An 18,648-nucleotide genomic window follows, 5' to 3' on the forward strand; every position below is an offset into this window, starting at 1 on the left:
TTCTACACCCTGGTGTCTCTCATGAAGTAGTTAGAGGGAGGAACATGAGTACAGGACATTTCAAGTCACTCACTCCCCCCCTCCCCATTTGCTCTTCCTGTCACCTTGTGAGGTGGGCAGTACAGGAAATTTAATCACACAACTAGCTAAGGATTAAGAGGCAGGGCCACCAACCCACAATGTAATGATCAGTGACCCAGATCAGTGCCTGATCCAGGAAAAAAAAAAAAAAAAAGCAAAGGGGACAAGCGGTCATTTCTAACTTTCTCAAGGTCCTGGGCTCCCAGGTAAATCTGATAAAAGGTGTTAATTCTTGCTCCAGAAAAAGATCTCTAGCCCATACTTAGAAAATGTATAAATCATTTGAGGAGATTCATGAACCCCAGGTTAAGAACCTCCAGAGTAGAGTGAGGCCTCCTGCTACAAAGGAAGAACTTACATTTTTCAGTTGTCTGAGGATGGATCACCACAACCCACCGCCATATTCTTAGCATCTCTGGTCACCATCCACCAAGACGTGGTCTTTAACCAACCCTACTGGCTTGCCCAACGCAACTACCTTTCGCCATTTTTGGTTGAGGCGTCATGTACTGACATCTGGGGGATGGTGTTCTCATCCAAGCAATTCCGTGCACCTCGGATCATGAGTGGGGTGAGCCATGACACCATGAGGTAGGAGAACAGGCCAGCATCATCCAGGGGGTGTGGTGCAGGAAACCTAGCAAGGAAGTCACAGGCAAGGTGGTCACACTTACGATGCAGGCTCCAGAGGCAGACGATTAAGTCAAGGGCAAGATTTGGAAGGGATGGATTATAACTATGTAAAAACCGCAATGTGGTCATCTGGATGTACAAAAAAGGCCTTTTTTTTTTTTTTAAGAATCTATTATTTGCAATAGTTAAAAACTAGAAACAACAAAAACATCCATGAATAGGGGAATGATTTAAAATGAAAGAAGACAAGTATAGTGTATCCTGTACACTTGTGGAAAACAATGCAAAAGTGTCTAAAAAAAGAATTGATCCATATGGAGAACATGGAAAGGGCTCTAAGAATATTAAATAAGATTTTAAAAAAAAGCCACTTGCAAATCAAGAAATTCCAGGGGAGGGTATAGCTCAAGTGGTAGACAGCATGATTAGCATGCATGAGTTCCTGGGTTCAATCCCCAGTATCTCCATTAAAAATTAATAAATAAACCTAATTACATGCTCCCTCTCCAAAAAGAAATTCAGTAGTTTTTTACATAAGAAAGGAAGAAATAAGAGAAAGCAGAAAAAACTATATATATATAAAATATATAATATATATCAAATTATATAACAATTTATATCAAATCATTAATAGTGATCGACTTTGAAGTAGGGGTTAGGATTGGCAAAGGAACATGAAAAGAGACTCTCATTGTTTTAATTTTTCTATGTTTTGCTTCTGTAACTTCCACAAAAACAATAAAAATGAAATAAAAAGTAAATACATAAGAATGATAAGGTCATATCTCTGGGAATGATTCACAAACACAGAATATAGAAAAGAGTGATCGGATTAGGGTGTTGAGATTGTGCGTCATTTCCACTTCTTTTTTCAAAAGTGCCCTTAATGCCGTATGTCTCAACAGGAAGAAAAGTCAATTTAAAAAAAGATTTGGGGAGGGTGGGAGGGGATAAACTGGGAGTTAGAGATTTGCTGATACTAACTGATATATAGATATAGATATAGATATAAAATAGATAAACAACAAGTTCTTGCTGTATAGCACAGGGAACTATATTCAATATCTTGTAGCAACTTATGGTGAAAAATATGAAAACGAATACATGTATGTTCATGTATGACTGAAGCATTGTGCTGTACACCAGAAATTGACACAACATTGTAAACTGACTATACTTCAGTATAAATATATATAAATCAAAGAAAGAAAGATTTGGGGCAAAAGGTATGTAAACAAAAGTGCCCAACTGGTGGGATGTTTTGTTTTTGGCTGTGGCCTCTTTATTTCATACTCTGGTCCTTTTTCATATTTTTATATTCTCACAGCCACCAGCAACCGTGGCTGGATATTCTGGGCAAGGCTGGCCACGTGTTTGCCTGAGATGTTGGAGAGTGAGGGACAGAAGGGAGGGTGAGACACTGCAGCAGATGTGTGGGGCCATCTGTGACCGCACAGGTAGGGCCAGAAGCGACGCGCCAGGGCTGATATTCTGATAGGCCCAGCAGAAACACTGTGTCTCTCTAGATAAGGCTGCCTGGGTGAACTCAAGCACCAAGATTCTTTGTTCCTGGTGGAGATAAGATCAATTCAGTGGGTTACAATGTAGCTAGTATTGATAGGAGCTCAGATTTTAAAAATTAGGAAAACAAATGCAGTTTGCTTGATAAAACGTGGGAGAGAAGAGAGACTTGTAAACACAAAACGGGCTCCTGCTGATGAAATGCTGAGGAATCAGACTAGAAGTGGTAAGATCCTGTCAATAAGGGATTAACAAATGAACGTGTGCATGGCCCCTGAAACCAAGGATGTATAAATTAGAAACTCATTTGGGGATGGTTACTTTAAACCATGGTTTACTAGAGAAGGCTACATGGAATGTCTTTAGCTCTTAAGTTTAAGGGTAACATCACAGGGCATTTGGCCCTTTCAGTGGTTCCCCATTTCTCTTGGAATGAAGACCAACATACCTAATGTGGCCTGTGGGGACATGTATGATCTTTGAGCACCTGCCTCCACCTACAGCCTCATCTCGTACCTGGCCCACGCTCACACAGGACCATCCAGAGACAATGGCCTCCCTCTCAGCTCCCAGACATATCTCTTGTGTTCCTTTCACTGCAAGGCTGGGCCTTGGCATGTGCTGTCCCCTCTGCCCAGTTCATTCTTCCTTGACTCTTGCCTAGGAAAATCTCGTTCATTCTCCAGTTCTCGGTATCACTCAGAACCTGTCACATTGTCACTGTTTCATTGCCCCTCACGCCCCCACCTTTCTTCACAGCAACTTCCTCACACAGCTCATAATCACATATTTATTTACAAGCTTACTGTCATTCTCCTCCATGTGGGGTCCAAGGTGGGTGAGGATCCTGTCTATCTCGCTCACTGCTACCCACCCACAGTCTAACACAGTGCCCAGCTCCTGTAGCTGCTCCACGAATCCTTGCTGAACGACTGACTGAATGAATGAAAGAATGAGCCCTGATGTGCCTCAGGCTTCTCTGGAGGTGCTGGCTGTGGTGTGTGACAGGACTGTGTTGGGATATGGTTATGTAACCTTTGGGAGGGGTCTGGGTGCAAGGGTCTGGGAGCCACTGTCCTGGTGAGTATGACCTCATCTCCCCTCAGGACTCACTTTGGCTTCAGACGGAAGGGAATCATGGTTCTCCAGGCAGCATGGTACTTCTCCCTTCCCCGTGCCTCGGGCTGCCTCACCTGCTGGCTCCAGCAGCCGTCTCTGACAGTGAAACTTTTCTTGGGAAAGAAAAACCAAAAGAGCATCAGTTTCAGACCTCACAAATACTGTCCAGAGGGAGTGATGGACCAGCCACCCAAGGAGGATGGATCTTTCCCCATCCAGCCTCCTAGAGAAAGGCTGCAGGGATTAGGCAGAGAAGGACAAATACTGTGTGATCTCACTCCTATGTGGAATAAAAAACACCCCACCAAACAGAAAACCTGAACTCACAGATACAGAGCACAGACTGGTGGGTGCCAGAGGCAGGGGTGGGGGATTGGAGGAGTAGGCGAAATGGGTGAAGGGGATCAAAAGGTACAAATGTCCAGTTATAAAATGAGTAAGTCATGGGATAGAGTGACCATGGTTAATAACGCTGTATCGCATAATTGCAAATGCATAGTGGAAAGTTGCTGAGAGTAGATCTTAAAATTTCTCACCACAAGAAAAAAAAATGTGCAACTATGTGTGGCGACAGACACTGTAGTGATCCTTTTGCAATCCATACAAAATATCAAATCCTTACATTGCACCCCTGAAACTAGTATGCTATATACCAACTGCATCGCAAAATAATTAATTAATTAATTATAAGACAAATAAAATAAAATAAAATAAATAAAAGGCTGCCAGGCAGGGAATGAGCACCAGGCCAAGAGTCAAGACAAACAGGTCCCAGCTCTGATTTGGTTCCTTATCCACTAGGTGACTCTGGGCAGGTCACTCCACCTCCCTGGGCTCTCATCTGTCAATAAACACTGCAGACAAGAATAAAGGGCGAGGCAGAGAGGATATAGCTTGGTGGTAGAGTTTGGGCTTAGCACGCATGAAGTCCCGGGTTCAATCCCCAGTACCTCCATTTTAACAAATAATAATAAATAAATAAACATAATTATCTGCCTCCCAAAAAAGAATAAAGGGTGATATAGTCAGTCACCCCCAGGATGTGAGACTAAGTCACCCTCTGAGGTTAAATCTACTAAAAAGAAATCAATAAGTAAAAAAGGAAATCTCAAAACATTACATGTTACCCTTTTGATAAAGTGAGAAACAACTAAAATAAAAAAGATACATCATTTCTAGGACTTCATATAGAGTAAATAATACTCTCTTGAAAGCATAGCAAGTGACCAGTGGGAAAGGATTCAGAACAGAGATTTCTTCAGGTAGGGAGAGCTGGGGAATGAGATGGGGGAAGACCAATAGCTGGACGTGACTGTCAAAGTCCAAGCTGATGAGTTGGTGGTGGGTTTAAAGATGCTTATTATATCATTATAAGTAAATACATAGATAAATAGGTGATAGACAGACAGACAAACAGATAGGCACATGAACCATGAATGTGTGTCCTGACCAAGGATCATGATTCATCTGATTGTAAACGCCTGAGTTCCATTAAAAAAAAAAAAAAGGCTGAATAACTATGGAACAAAATTCTTTGACCTAATTTATAACCACTGAGAACACCCTGTCAACTCAGTATCCTGGTGTTTTGATGCAAAGGACATCTACTTACATAGCTAAGTCCTGAAACCATGACATCATCTGCATCCAAGCCAAGATTCACAAGGCCACCAGAAGGCTCGGGGACCCAGGATATCCTCCTCCTCGTCATTTTCAGTTGTGCTGCCAGTGCTTTGTTTCCCAGAATCAGAGAAGCTGAAAAGGCAACAGGTAAGAGCAGCTTAAATCCAGCCCTGAGTGGCTAAGAGACAGGGGATATCACCCTGCGGGGTCTGTGCCAAGGGCCACTGTCCCAGCGCTAGCTCTTCTCTCTGCCAGGAATGGGCTCACCTCTTCTGAGCAGTCCCTTAGAGCTATCTGAGAAGCTGTCTCCTGGGCTTGAAGTCCTCAGAAAATCCACTAAATAATTCTCAACTTTTATGTTGTGCATTTTTTTTTCAGTCGACAAGATACAGCTTTTGCCATTCAAATAAATATTGGATCGTCCTCCAAGTAAATAGACTTGAAGACTAGCCTGTCATCTTGAGGGAAGATTTTCTAGATTCTTTTATGTTGTTTCCTCGCATCTCACTTCCTTTTCACAAGTCACAACCAAATCTGGTGGACTCAGTTTCTGGAATTCTCCTACAGGGCCTACTCCAGATCGACTCCGCAGCCATGGCACCAGGCCACTAAGGTTTATAGTTGGCCTCCTGTACCATGGGTTCCGCAACCAGGATTCAACCAACCGATGAAAGAAAATTCTTGGGAAAAAAAAATCCCAGAAGGTTCCAAGAATTCCCATCCGAAACTATTTACATAACATTTACACTCTAGTTACAAGTACTTACATAGTATTTACATTTTATTAGGTATTATAAGTAATTTAGAGATGACTTAAAATATGTGGGGGGATGTGCTTAGATTATGTGCAAATACTACACCATTTTATATACAGGACTTGAGCATTCTTGGAATTTTGTATCCGCAGGGTCCCTGCAACCAGTCTCCCTCCTCTGAACTGAGACACAACTGTACTTGCCATGTGATGGTAGAAGTAGAGCTTTCGGGGAAAAAGAGAGAAGGAATGTGTTAGGTAAGAGAGGGCATCACAAATTCCTCATTTAAAACTCTGGGAAGAGGCCAGTTTTGTGGCTGTCATGAACCAGCCTAGGACATAGACACATAAAAGTGACATTGTGGAGGGAAAGTAAGGGTGCAGGGCAGTAAATTCTAGCTTGCAAGTCATGCACCCTGGCAAGGGGCTGCATGTGTCAGTAGTGTGCTGGTAAATATTTGTATCTGTAACGAACCTGTGCGGTTGCAGTTGGCAAATGAGCTTAGTTCCAATCCTGCAGCTGCGGTTGGTAAATGGGTGTAGTTCCGATATGATTGCTACTTGACATTTGCTATACGTTAATGAGTTAGAGAAAAATGAAATATCAGACACATGTTGATTGGATTATCATTCACTTGCCAATGACCTGAATAACTCTGCTGAATAATTTTCAAATACTGAAAGAATATTTCCTCATTTCTTGTGCTCTTCACAATATAATAGCTACTGGCACCACTTACTTGTAGATTTAATCTGCATCATTAACATTTCCTGCATTTATTTCTTAATTCTAGACTATCAGTAAAACAATAAAACAAGCCCTAATCTGTAGCCTTTGCTGATTTTTGTGGTGTAAACATCCCCACCTTGGATGATTTCAAGTTACCAAAATGTTGGGAAGAGAGGCGCAGTTAGAAATCATTGGAAAGTATCTCCACCTTACAGATACAGTAGATGTAAATAATTTCAGAAGTATAAATAACAGTAAAATGTCGTGAATAATTAGGAAATGATAAATACTAAGTATTACCTTTGTCTTTGATATAACGTAATTGACTGAAAGTTTATATAGTTTAATTTTAATAATGCTTGCATTGAACAACCGGGCTCCCAAAATCCCTGAAAATTTGACAGTTGGTTCTCATGAACCAGTGTCTTAAAATGGTAAGCCTAAACAGTTATGTTCTCTTAATCAACCAGCAAGTAGGGGCTCATAAGGAAGACCAGGATTCCTAGAAAACAAACAGAAAATAGATTTTTTTTCCCCTCACCTTTCATATATATATATATATTTGCCAACCTGGTTTATTTATACACATCTGCAAAGAGATATGATGAGGGTTTCAAAGGGGTGATTCCATGTAGAAATATGAAATTTATCCAGGAAACTAATAAAGGGTTTATAGGACAAAGTAAACCAAATGGAAATGAAGGCAATGAAAATGGATGTGTTCACAGAACACAAATTGCTCATCACAAAATAAATGAAACTCAGCCACACGTTGACTTGGGCCACCTTCCAATTCTGGGACACTCACCTCTGCTTCCTTGACTGGCCAGGGGAATTCCCTCCTGGACTTCCTTTGGCAGTCTTAGGAAAGTTCCCTGGCCTTCCAGCTTCCTGCCAGGAAGAGGACAGAGCTGAACTTTATTCACTTGATTTGTTAGAGCAGGCAGAGACCTAGATATGAGCAGAGAACGGGGGACACAGACCAAACGGCCGGAATTGGGCAGAAAGGAGGGGCACAGGCCAAATGCAAGAAATCACACATCATGCAAGCATCAGGGGTTCCTGGGCAGAGAAAGAAAAGCAGGAACCTCTGGGCTGATAAGTGGCCCAGAGGCCAACAAAGAAAGTTGGGAAAAAGCAGGAATCTCCAGTGTAACCTTTTGCTCATTATGCCCTCATTTCAATAAAATTAGCCTTGCAGATTAGAAATATCCATCATGCACCGATGCCATGACACTTCTGATCCAGACTAAACAAGGACAAAAATCCCTCCTCCCTTTGGGAAGGTGGAGTTGGGATAAAAATCAGGGAATATGACCCCAGACCCTTCCCTCCCTAATGAATATTCTGCCCACTTATTTTTACACTCTATGTAACCAACTTGCCAAAAAACTCAGGGCAGCTGCTCACCTGAGCCTGCCTGCTCTCCACTTGAGAATGTACTATCCATTACTTAATAAATCCTCACTTCACTTTTTTAATCTCCACGTCTTGTCTCTGAGTTCTTTCTGGGACAGGATGAAAACCTGAACTCCGGTTACATGCACTGGCAACATCTTCAGTGGCAAGACCATCATTGCAGTTAGGATGCAGCCCAGGACATGACTAGGAATAAACCAAAGAGGCAACAGACGCTTCCAGCCCTGTGTTCCTTTCATCCCCGGAGTGGCCAAAGCTATGATTTAGTTTAGACAAGGGCCCTTTGCATATGATGAAACAACCTGTGTATAGGAGGAGGGCCATTGGAGTGAGGTAACCTTTCTGGAGAAACTGACTTATTTCCTCATTGTTTTCACCACTTTCCCAGTAGGGTCTAGGGCCCAAGGCCAGAAGGAGCACCAGAGGGTAGGGCAGGTGCCCAAGGTAAGGGGCAGAGGCCTGAAGGGAAACCACGTCTCAAGAAGCAGAGGTGATCACACCTTACTCCTCCCGTCCCTCCCCCTTCCAGACCACACGTTCCCTGTGGGGGTAAATTTCCTGGGGCTAGTTCTCCTAACTTCTGGGGCCCCTCATTGGCCATCTTGTCTGCTGAGTCCTTGCATCCCAATGTCTGGTCTCCTCCTCTGTTCCAGAAACTGGGAAGCTCCTCCCTACCTTGGTCCTTGCCCCAAGTCCTAATCTCTTACTGAGAACCTTCTTCTCCAAGCTCCTTGCAGAGCATGGCAGTTCTCATTCAGGTATCAGCTCAGACACCACCTCCTCGGGGTAACCTTCCCAGACCTCCCTCCTTAATGTTCTCCTATCTCTAGCCTTTTAGACATATTTTCCTATTAGATTTCCTTATCACTTTGGGGGCTTATTTGTTTTCTGTCTACCTCGCTAGAATGTAAGCTCTTTGAAACCAGGGGCCTTGTGCCTCTTGTTCACTGATGTAGCTGTGAATCAAAAGAGTGCCCAGCACACAGCAGGTGCTTAGTAAGTGCCAAGTGGATAAATGATGTAGTAGATGTGGAGCTGGTCAAAGAAGGAGCCAGGAAAGTGACCTGGTCACAGAAGACCTCACATTTATATTTGTGATGCTTTCCCAAATGGGCTACTGTCCCATCATAGGATAGACTAGACAGGATTGAAAGAAGGTGTTCATCAAGCAATGTAGGGGGAGAGTATAGCTAGCTCAGTGGTAGAATGTTGCTTAACATGTACCAGGCCCTGGGTTCAATCCCCAGTACCTCCAATAAATAAACCCCCCAAAAGCAAGCAACTTAAATGTGGACCTGTTCCCCTAAGACACCACTATAGTACAGTAGAACTCTTCTATTGCTGGTTGTGGTCAGGAGGAGTGTATGTTAAAAGCATTGAACATAATATTTAAAAAATACACTACAAGGTTTATAAGATGGTTTTTGAAGTTCTTTGTTAAAACACTGGGAGCCTCAAAAAAAAAAAAATGGGCCCTTCCCCCTTGTCCTTGGAGAGGCTTTGATGAAAAGATAAGCTCTCATGGACCTGGGAGGTGCATTTTGTATCTCAGTATCACCCCCAGTGTCTATTACAGGGTAGGGTGCCCAGTACCATCCAAAGAGGTGATCCAGGGCTTGCTGAGTAGATCCAGAATCTTCTGCTACCAGCCGGCTTCTCTTTAGGTCCTAGTGGCTCAGGCCCCAGCCTGGAAAGATACCCTTGACAGGGTCCCTTGACATCGGTTTCTTCTCCCCTCGTCCCGTCCAATCCGTCAGCACACTCTGGTGAAGGTACACTCAGACAAAGCTTGAATCCACTGCTTCGGGTCCGAGTTCTCACACCTCCGGCCCGGACAAATTCAACCACCTCCTAGCTGGCTTCCCGGCGCCTGACCTGAAACCCTCCTGCTCCAGACCCCCCACAGCAGCCAAAACGACCTTTTGAGAACAGAAGCCTGAACAATTCTTCCACAATGTGAAACCACCGGGCATAGCGTAGGACCCAAACTCCTCACTCCAGCGGACTCGGTCCCGCAACCTCGCTCTACAGCCCGGCCCTGCCCGGGCCCCACCTCAGCAAATTCCGGCAGCAGGCTCCCCAGACGCCCTAAATTCATTCCAGCCACAGGCTTCGCAATCCTCCGGGCTCCCTGCCTGGAATAGCGACCCCCAGTCACCCACCCCACGACCTCAGCGCGGCTGCCTCCTCGGTGCCCAGCTCGGGACCAACACAAGCTCCTCAGCAAGGCCTTCTCTGACCATCTAAAGGACGTGTCACCCTCCAAAAGGATTTTCCCTGCTTATTGTTTGTTTCTCCCCCTAGACTGTCAGCTCCATGAACCTTGTCTGTCGTGTTCACTGATGTATCTCTGTGCCTAAAGTAATACCCAGCACACAGTAGGCATTCAAACTATATTTGTTAAGTGAGTAAATAAAAGGTGGGATTGTGTCAGAGAAAGAGCTTTAGGCAGCAGGCTCCCAGTTCCTGCATTTCTGTCTCCACCACAGTGGCCAGGGCACCTGCCTTCTCCTTTCCCTCACCTGCTGCACACACGGAAACACAGTTCCATCTGCCCTGCATCGGACTCGGGGTCCAGGGGTCTGACCCCCCACCTCCAGCCCCCCAGCCCTTGCTGCCCAGCCAAGAGGAGCTTGAGGGTAGGCCCTTGCCTTACATTAGGCCCTCTACCCATCCACAGTCAGCCCAGGGCCTTGCCCTTTGCACCCAACGAATGCTTGTTGACTTGAATGGACATTGAACTCCCTCCTGGAGTCTGAGAGCATTGCTGGACTTTATAGCTGGGGAAATTTTTTTCCCTCTGCAGGCTACAGTCAAATCCAAGTCCAGTCCCAACATAAAGGAGCTAGCTCCCCATGGCTAAATCTGGAGAAAAAAAATTCAAGCAACAAAATATGTGATATTATTGGATTATAACTCATAAAAAAATTGAATAGCCATGAGTCCATACTAATATAAAAAATAATTGAATAAATAAATAAATGAGGGAGAAGGAGCAGCTTTTTTGTACAGAATTCCAATTAATAAATGAAGAATTAACTCCCCCCAGGCATTTATTACTGATGAGAAACATAGTAGCTTAAAGTGGAGAAACCCAGCAGATACCACCTTCAAGAAATCATGGCCAAAATCACCAGCCGTAAAACATTTCACCGTCTTGTGTCACTAAGGCCAGATCACTTCTGTGGTTTTCCTGCCAAAAATGTATAACGTTGACCTAGAGAAAGCATCAGATAAACCCAAACTGAGGGACATTCTACGAAATAATGGACCCATACTTTTTGAAAGTACCAGAGTTTCAAAGGGGGAAAAAAAAGATTGAGGAGCTATGACAACCAAATGAAAAGTGGGATTCTGGACCCAAAGGACCTTAGTGAGAAAACTGGCAAAATTTGTGAAAGTCTATAGATTAGATAACAGTAATGTTCATTTCCTGGTTTTTATGGTTGAACGGTGATTATGTAAAACGACTACAAGGGAAACTGGGTGAAAGGTACATAGACATTTCCTTCTATATTTCTGCAACATTTGTGTACATCTACAATCAATTCGAATTGAAAGTTACAACGTTTCAAGTGGACGTGATTTACATGGGATCATCCTTGGGCACACACACAACGCTGAGTGTGCCTCCCGAGAAAGCAAGCTGGGGAGCCGGCTGGGGAGTGGGCAGGTGCACGACGGGCGATGTGCGCCTCTTTTAGCATGTTTTCGGCGCGCGGGGCCGGCGTTCCGGGAGGGGGCGGGACCGGAAGTGGCGGCGCGCCGGGACCGCGGCTGTGGTCGCAGCCGTGAAGGCCGCGCGTATCCGTGCGTCCGGCTTCAGGCGACGTTCCCCGCAGCAGAGGGCCGTCACCATGTCGTCGGTGAGCCCCATCCAGATCCCCAGCCGCCTCCCGCTGCTGCTCACGCACGAGGGCGTGCTGCTGCCGGGCTCCACCATGCGCACTAGCGTGGACTCGGCCCGCAACTTGCAGCTGGTGCGGAGCCGCCTGCTCAAGGGCACGTCGCTACAGAGCACCATCCTGGGCGTCATCCCCAACACGCCCGACCCGGCCAGCGACGCGCAGGACCTGCCGCCGCTGCACAGGTAGGCCGGGCGGCGCGGCGGCGGCGGCGCGGCCTTCTCCCGGGACCCCGGCCTGGCCCGGGACGCGGGGCTCGGGGCGGCCCCGCGGCGGGGCTCGGCCTCTTCGGACGACTCAAGTGCCGGGCAGGGGTGACAGAGGAATGCCTCGTGACCGTTAAATGAGCTAGTGCATGGAGTGACAGCTGCACGTTAGCTGTTTGCAGTATGGTGTGAACGCCCCGCCCCCCGGGTCCTCAGACTCCGAGGCCCTAGGCCCGGACTCTTAACTCTCCAGCCCCTCCTCTTTCTTTCCCTTCCTTTCTTCCTTCCCTTCCTTCCCGTCTTGTAACTGAAATCCTTGCTCTTCACGCACGTTCTCTTTTCCTTGTCCATCCTAAATTGCACCATCTCTTCATTAACTTTTGGGTGCCTTTATTCCACACTCCCTGCCTACTCTCCTCCCCTCAGTACTTCTGTTTCCCTTCCTCCAAGGCCTTCCCTGTTCACATTTTCCCTTGTCTCCCTTTCTGGAACTTTCCTACCTTCTCATCTCTCCTTCTCTCATATCTTATCATTTCTTAGGCCCCAAGCTTACCACTAGATTACCCCACGCCACGGCCCTAGTTGTGTGACTTTGTGTGACAGGCCGAACCTATGCCCGTTTCTTTTCTTCATTTGTCATTTAGAAACCAGCAGCATCCATCTCCTAGGTGTGTTATGAGGATTAAGTGAAATCACGTGTGTGGTCTGCTTTGCCTCATGCTGGATAAAGGGTTGCACTGTCAGTATTACACCCACCAGCCACCTGTGGCTTGAGAGCACTTGAAATGTGGCTTGTCCAAATTGATACTCTGAAGTGATCAGTTGTCCTGCTTTGCCAGGGATGGTCCTGGTTTTAGTACTGCAAGTCTTGTGTTCCAGACAAACCAGGGTGATTGTCACCCTAAATGTGCTTGAAGTGTACAATACACACCAGATTTTGAAAATTTAGTGTGAAAAATGTTGGTGAATAAATAGATTCTAAATAGATTAAATGTTGGAATGGTAATATTTTGGCTGTTTGGGGTTAAATAAAATACTAACTTTCCCTGTTTCTTTTTTCTTTGTAATGTGGCTACTAAAAGTACCTATGTGGTTCACATTCTGTTTCTGTTGGACAATGCTGTATATAGTATGCTCTCAACAAATTCACCTCCCAAGCACCTTACCTCTTGTGATATTTTCAATTTAGAGCCCCTTCCTCATTCACCTGCAGTTATCCTCTTTTAAAATTAGGTGTACCTGACCCTGAATGGATTTCAGGAGGGTGAGGAATGTCTTATCTTTGTCCAAAATATCGTGATTATGTCCATTTTTTTTTAAAAGGAGAGTCCATAGTTTTAATCAGATTCTCAAAGGAGATTTAGTAGCCCTTCCCTCCCCTCCTAAAACAAAACAAAACAAACCATAATTGTCCATCATTAGTCCACACTGTAAAAGCCTTGCTTTTCTCAAGTATGGAAAACATTTTGGTTTCCATTTGATCTGCTTTGCTTATTGCTTGAGTGGAATTAGATACTTTTCAAGTTTCAGTAAACTGTAATAAATTGTGTTGGATTCTGGTTTCTCTACATATGACCCTACTCCTTAAACCTTTGTTTATTTCTACCATAGTTTTTTTGCTTTCTGTGCCCAGGCACTTAGTTGCCTGTTAAGGCAAGAGTGCTCCTGATAAGATTTTTTGTTTTATGTCTACTACTTACCCATTGGTACACTGTGAATTTCGAAAGTAGGTTTAGTCATGTTTCAGGTTTGAGTGACTATTTGTTGGTATTATTCTGGCAAGATTTTGGAGGGTTTTTAATTTCTTTTATGTAAATCCCTCCAAAATAACAACTAAATTCTCCTGCTTGGAAGTAATCACTCATATTCAGATGATATAATCTGAATATAAATCTGGTATAATCTGGTCTGATATAATCTGAGTATAATCTGGTCCTTGTTGTTCATATTGCCTTTGTTTTAAATGAATAACAATGTTAAAATTTAATCATTTTAGTTAGAAAACATACACTGAAAATTCTTTATAGAATTTCAACATCATAAGGACCCACCAGACCATCTCGTTATCCTAGAAATACTGTTCACTACTTGAAAAGTTTATGTAGAAAGATTGCAATTCCTTAGTATTAGGTTCTAATGTCTTTTTTCTCTAATATGTATGACCTTTACATACTCTTACTTTAAAAAATTGAAAAACTGGTAGTAGTACAAATATTGAGTTATCCATAATTCTGTTTCAATACCCAAATCTTTCCAGTTACCTGCTCTTCCGGGTGGTAGTTGGACCCCAGGAGGAAGGCGAGGGCTCCGCTCCTGTCTCGAGTTTCCTTCAGACCATGCAGGTGAAGATGCCTCCGTCTTCAAGAGGAGCAGCAGAAGCAATTTGTTTCCTCTGTGCTCCTTGTCATATAGAGTGGCAGGGCCAGGTGTTGACTTACCTGAACCACTTCCTTCATGGTTTTGAACAGCACAGACACTTTCTGCATGTCAGGGTGCAGGCATGTTGCCCGACCCAGGAGGCTTATGAGGAAGAGCTTTGGATTATCCCCACAGTGTAGCACTTGGCTCCCGTGCCACCTCAGGACTGTCTTTTTCATGGCCCCTTGGTGACCCATTGTTTTCTTAGTGAAAATGGATAACATTGTCCTCACGCGTTTCAAGATGGCCCTCCAGTCTTGTATCTTTCCATTCTTCATTTCCTCATAGTGCTGACAGCTCATCCCTCTTCATTTTTGGGTTACTTCATCTCTGAGACCCCAAATTAGTTTCATTGGCATTTGTCTGACAAAAAAAAAAATGCTTTCTGTATAGCAGATGCATCAGTTCATAATTTGGATCGAGTCTTTGTCCGTGCCCTACTCTTACCTGTATCTATTAGCACTCTTAAGCACTTGACATATTACCTGATAATACTAACATTTTAAAATTTAATGTTTTATATTAGCAAGTATATAACGAATAGCTCTGCTTCGATTTTTCTACATCTGCCTTCACTCTTTTTAAGGAAAGTCTACGAGTAGAATTTCTTAAATTCAGAAATGAACTTTCAAGAAAGGAGTGAAAATCAAAACTCTTATAGTCACAGAAGCCTCGTCTGTTGTAGAACTTGGGCCTATCCTAGTAGACCACTTCCTTGTTTCTAAATCATTATTAATCATGATGATAAATTTCACTCAACGTCGTCAGATATTCAGGAAGATAAGGTGAAACCAAGTGAAAACTGTAAAGAGGTCTCAGTGGGTCTTTCCCAGAAGTGCATAACGTTTGCTTCCAGAGCTTTGGTAGAAATGCTTCTCTTCCATAAATGTTAAGATGTAAGCATCGGGCATTAAATAACAGCTGTGCTTTGCAGCACCCCAGCTGTTTAGAAGCCGTGTTAATAGTGTTTGCTTTTATACTTCTTATAAGTACAAATTCACGTTGTCCATTGTGAGGGGAAAAGAGTAAAATTTGTCGTAATAATTCAGGTCCCCAGTTTGCTGTGTAATATCCTTGTAATCACGGGTAACTAACCTGTTACCCTTTTTGAGTCTCAGTTACTCATTATGCTGAGGAGGTAGTGCTGTGTTCCCCACGGGGGTCAAAGGTGGTGTGTGATGAAATAATACTTTGGAAAGCCTTTTGTAGACTGCAGAGCAATAAACCTGTATGTTAGTGGCATTATTCCATTGCCTAAATGGGTAGTTTTATTTATTTGTTTGTTTTCATTTTTTAAATTTACGTATTTATTTTACAATATTACATTTTTAAAAATTGAAGTTTAGTTGATGTATGGTGTTATGTTATGACTGGGTAGTTTTAAATGTAGATTTCACAAATGGTGGTTGGGGGAAGGAGTACGAGGGCCTTTTATTGTTTCAATATGGGCAGAACTGAACTAGTGTCGTTACAGAAAAGACTCGGACGATTAAGGGTTGCAAGACAAATGGAGGGCTTTAATGTTAAAAAAAAAAAAAAAAAGAAAGAAAGAAAGAAAGAAAAGAAAAGAAAGGTGGTTGGCATATATCCACCGCAGTTGAGCCACCTACATAATCACTTCCTCTTGGAAAACTGCTTTTTGCAGTAGCGCTGCTTTTAGGTTTTCCCACCAGGGTAGCTGATGGTTCTCAGATACTTTTGGAACTCTTGTATTATCTAAGTGGGTTTCTAAATGACACAAATCTTACCCATTGTTGTCAGACTTTGTTTGGATTAAAATAAAACTTCACAACTCTCAAAAAGTAGCTCTCAGGAATCTCAAAAATTCTGTGAACTATAAAACAGCACAGTCATTAAGGTGTGGAGCTGCCACTTAAAGGGAAAGAACACCACTCATTGGTGTTCTCATTACTAATACATGTGGAGCTGTTGCAAAATCAAGATGATGATTTTGGTTATGCCTAGTAAAGCGTGTGGTAGAAGAATTAGAATATTTAGAAAGATGACTTAACTTCATGTGAAATCTGTGCATTTTTATGGATCATAGTTAGAAGGGAAGTATTAGATTAATAGAATAATTTGTTTACTTCATACCTATTTTTATGTTTAAAACCTAGAGCCCAACAAATAGTACAACTTGTCTAAAATAGCATTAAACGTAGTCCTTTCCCCTAGAACTTTTACCCAAAATGTCTCTCATTAGGTACTCTTTCTAGCCATCTGATCATTTCACACGTCACGTTTTTTCTTTAAATAGGGTGCATTCAAGTCAACTATAAGTAATTAAAACTAAAAACCAGTTAACATGTTTAAAACCTTTATGTGTTTTTTCTCATTAGGAGGAAAGGCATAGTGTAAATCCCCCTTTATCTCTTTTCAGTTTGGAACATTTTCCTTTCACCAGTTAGCAAAAGTATTTTATTTGCTTTGTAAGAAAACTCATTTTCAGTCTCACCTGTAATCAGTGACATAGCCCAAATAATTTAATGTGTTTCCTAGTCCGGAGGTTTGGATTTGTGCCTCTGGTTTCCCGTTGGTTTCTGGTTGGTTAATGCCTTAGGCTGGGGAACCGGTTCTGGTCTGTTGATGCTTATTGTGGACAGATCTGTAAACTCTTTCTGCATTTGTGTAAGCATTGTTGTGTCATCTACAGTGAATTATAGTCTCAGTTGGTCTCTGATCAGTTTAGATTAGATTAGGGAGGTATGGCTAACTCCCTCAGGCCATCTGGTTGGTTTTCAGACCCTGGGAGAGAAAATCCACTGTTGGTTGGTGACTGAAGGCAAGGAGCCACAACACAGATAACTCAAAATAATACGTAACTGCCAAATCATTTCATGTTTTTAAAGTATGTGATCTTTTTCCTTTCCACCAAATCATCATCCTAATTTTTTGGTTTAAATGATTGTTTAAATCAAGTTTTTTTTTTAATATATTTATTTATTTTTTTGGTTGGGGGAGGTAATAGGTTTATTTAGTGTTTATTTGTTCTTAAAGGAGGTAGTGGGAATTGAACCCATGGCCTCGTGCATGCTAAGCACGTGCTCTACCACTTGAGCTATACCCTGCCCCCTAAATCAAGTTTTATCCCCCATCCCCATGGTCTGACTGGAAGGGTGAGGAGGAAAGATATGCACAGCTCAGAACAGACTGAGTGGCAGAGGGAAGCCAAAGGTTACAGGTAATCTATGAATGAATCACCTACAGGAGGTAATCAAGAATTCACTGCACACGTAAGTCAGCAAGCTCACTAAATTATCCACATACCGAGTGTGTCCACCGTGAGTGTGTCTGAGACGGGCAAGTGCAGTTTCCTGGTGTCACCGTTTTCCAGGGTGTTGAGAGCTCTGGTCACCTTCACTTCAGTTTCTTTTCTGAAATGACCACCTTTCCTACAGCCGAGGGGAGAAAATACCGTTGTAGTTTGGGATCTGGAAGTGTCCTCTAACTGTTGGCCTTTCTGTTTTGTGTAACTTTGGCATAGTTTGGAGGAGACTTCCTTTCTGTGCATTAAGTTTACTTGTGATTGGGTCAGCATTGCATGATAAGGAGCTAGGACTGCAAACTTGTTCAACTAGTATTAGGTGAGGCGATTACCACTTAGTCGAGAACTAGGTTTATACCTTCTTGAGATGTAGGTCTGTGTTAACTCTCCTCAGTCCACGACAGTGTGGCCTCTGATATTCAGCCCCACATTTAGGAATTCAGAATTCAAGGGCATACACGTTAATTCCCAGATTTGATGGCACTTTGTGATAAGGCAGACATGTAGGTTTATAGATTGTGTAAAAATCCTGGCTTGATGTCAGTAGCAGAGCTGGTATTGGAACACGAATTTCTTAGATTGGTTTACATCATGCTCTTTATATATAAATCTGTTTAAAGTGCTAATAATATATATTGTGGTGTAAGGTTGCCTCATTCCTAGTTGGCAAATATAATTTGAGCTGTGTAATTCTCCACTGCTTTTACTTTTACGTTTTTATGCTTAAATAATCCAAATATTTAGGAATTTCTACCTAATTCTTAAAAGAGGCACTAATTAGAATGAGATGGCCCCATAGCAGATGGTAGGGACTTAATCAGGCTGTGTACTAGCTGCTAAATTAAATAGAGAAATAATTCATTTCCACTTTAGATGTTCTTTGTTTTTTAATGAATTTCTCAGAAAGGCAACAGTTTTGAGGTGAGTTTCTATTCTGCCGTATCGAACACTTGTAACACGGATGTTCTGTGTGT

General features: G+C 43.0%; 2 protein-coding genes across 4 annotated transcripts in view; one reads left to right on the forward strand and one right to left on the reverse strand.

Moving 5' to 3' along the window:
• Positions 1 to 14,581, reverse strand: part of ABCC11 (ATP binding cassette subfamily C member 11) — a 67,094-nt gene extending 52,513 nt beyond the window's left edge. The window contains exons 1-6 of one of the 3 annotated variants that reach the window (XM_032486256.1): positions 14,253 to 14,581; positions 7,270 to 7,352; positions 6,207 to 6,302; positions 4,967 to 5,109; positions 3,349 to 3,467; positions 560 to 718 (exon numbers count right to left, since the gene is read on the reverse strand). In XM_032486256.1, coding sequence (XP_032342147.1) covers positions 560 to 718; positions 3,349 to 3,467; positions 4,967 to 5,065 — 377 coding nt within the window. In that variant the 5' untranslated portion in view covers positions 5,066 to 5,109; positions 6,207 to 6,302; positions 7,270 to 7,352; positions 14,253 to 14,581. The remainder of the gene's footprint in view (positions 1 to 559; positions 719 to 3,348; positions 3,468 to 4,966; positions 5,110 to 6,206; positions 6,303 to 7,269; positions 7,353 to 14,252) is intronic. The other 2 variants (XM_032486254.1, XM_006183544.3) reach the window with 2 other exon arrangements.
• LONP2 (lon peptidase 2, peroxisomal) overlaps positions 11,629 to 18,648 on the forward strand; it is an 82,516-nt gene continuing 75,496 nt past the window's right edge. The window contains exon 1 of the mRNA XM_032486257.1: positions 11,629 to 11,970. Coding sequence (XP_032342148.1) covers positions 11,738 to 11,970 — 233 coding nt within the window. The 5' untranslated portion in view covers positions 11,629 to 11,737. The remainder of the gene's footprint in view (positions 11,971 to 18,648) is intronic.

Source organism: Camelus ferus, chromosome 9 (genome assembly GCF_009834535.1).
Source record: "Camelus ferus isolate YT-003-E chromosome 9, BCGSAC_Cfer_1.0, whole genome shotgun sequence".
NCBI lineage: Eukaryota > Metazoa > Chordata > Mammalia > Artiodactyla > Camelidae > Camelus > Camelus ferus.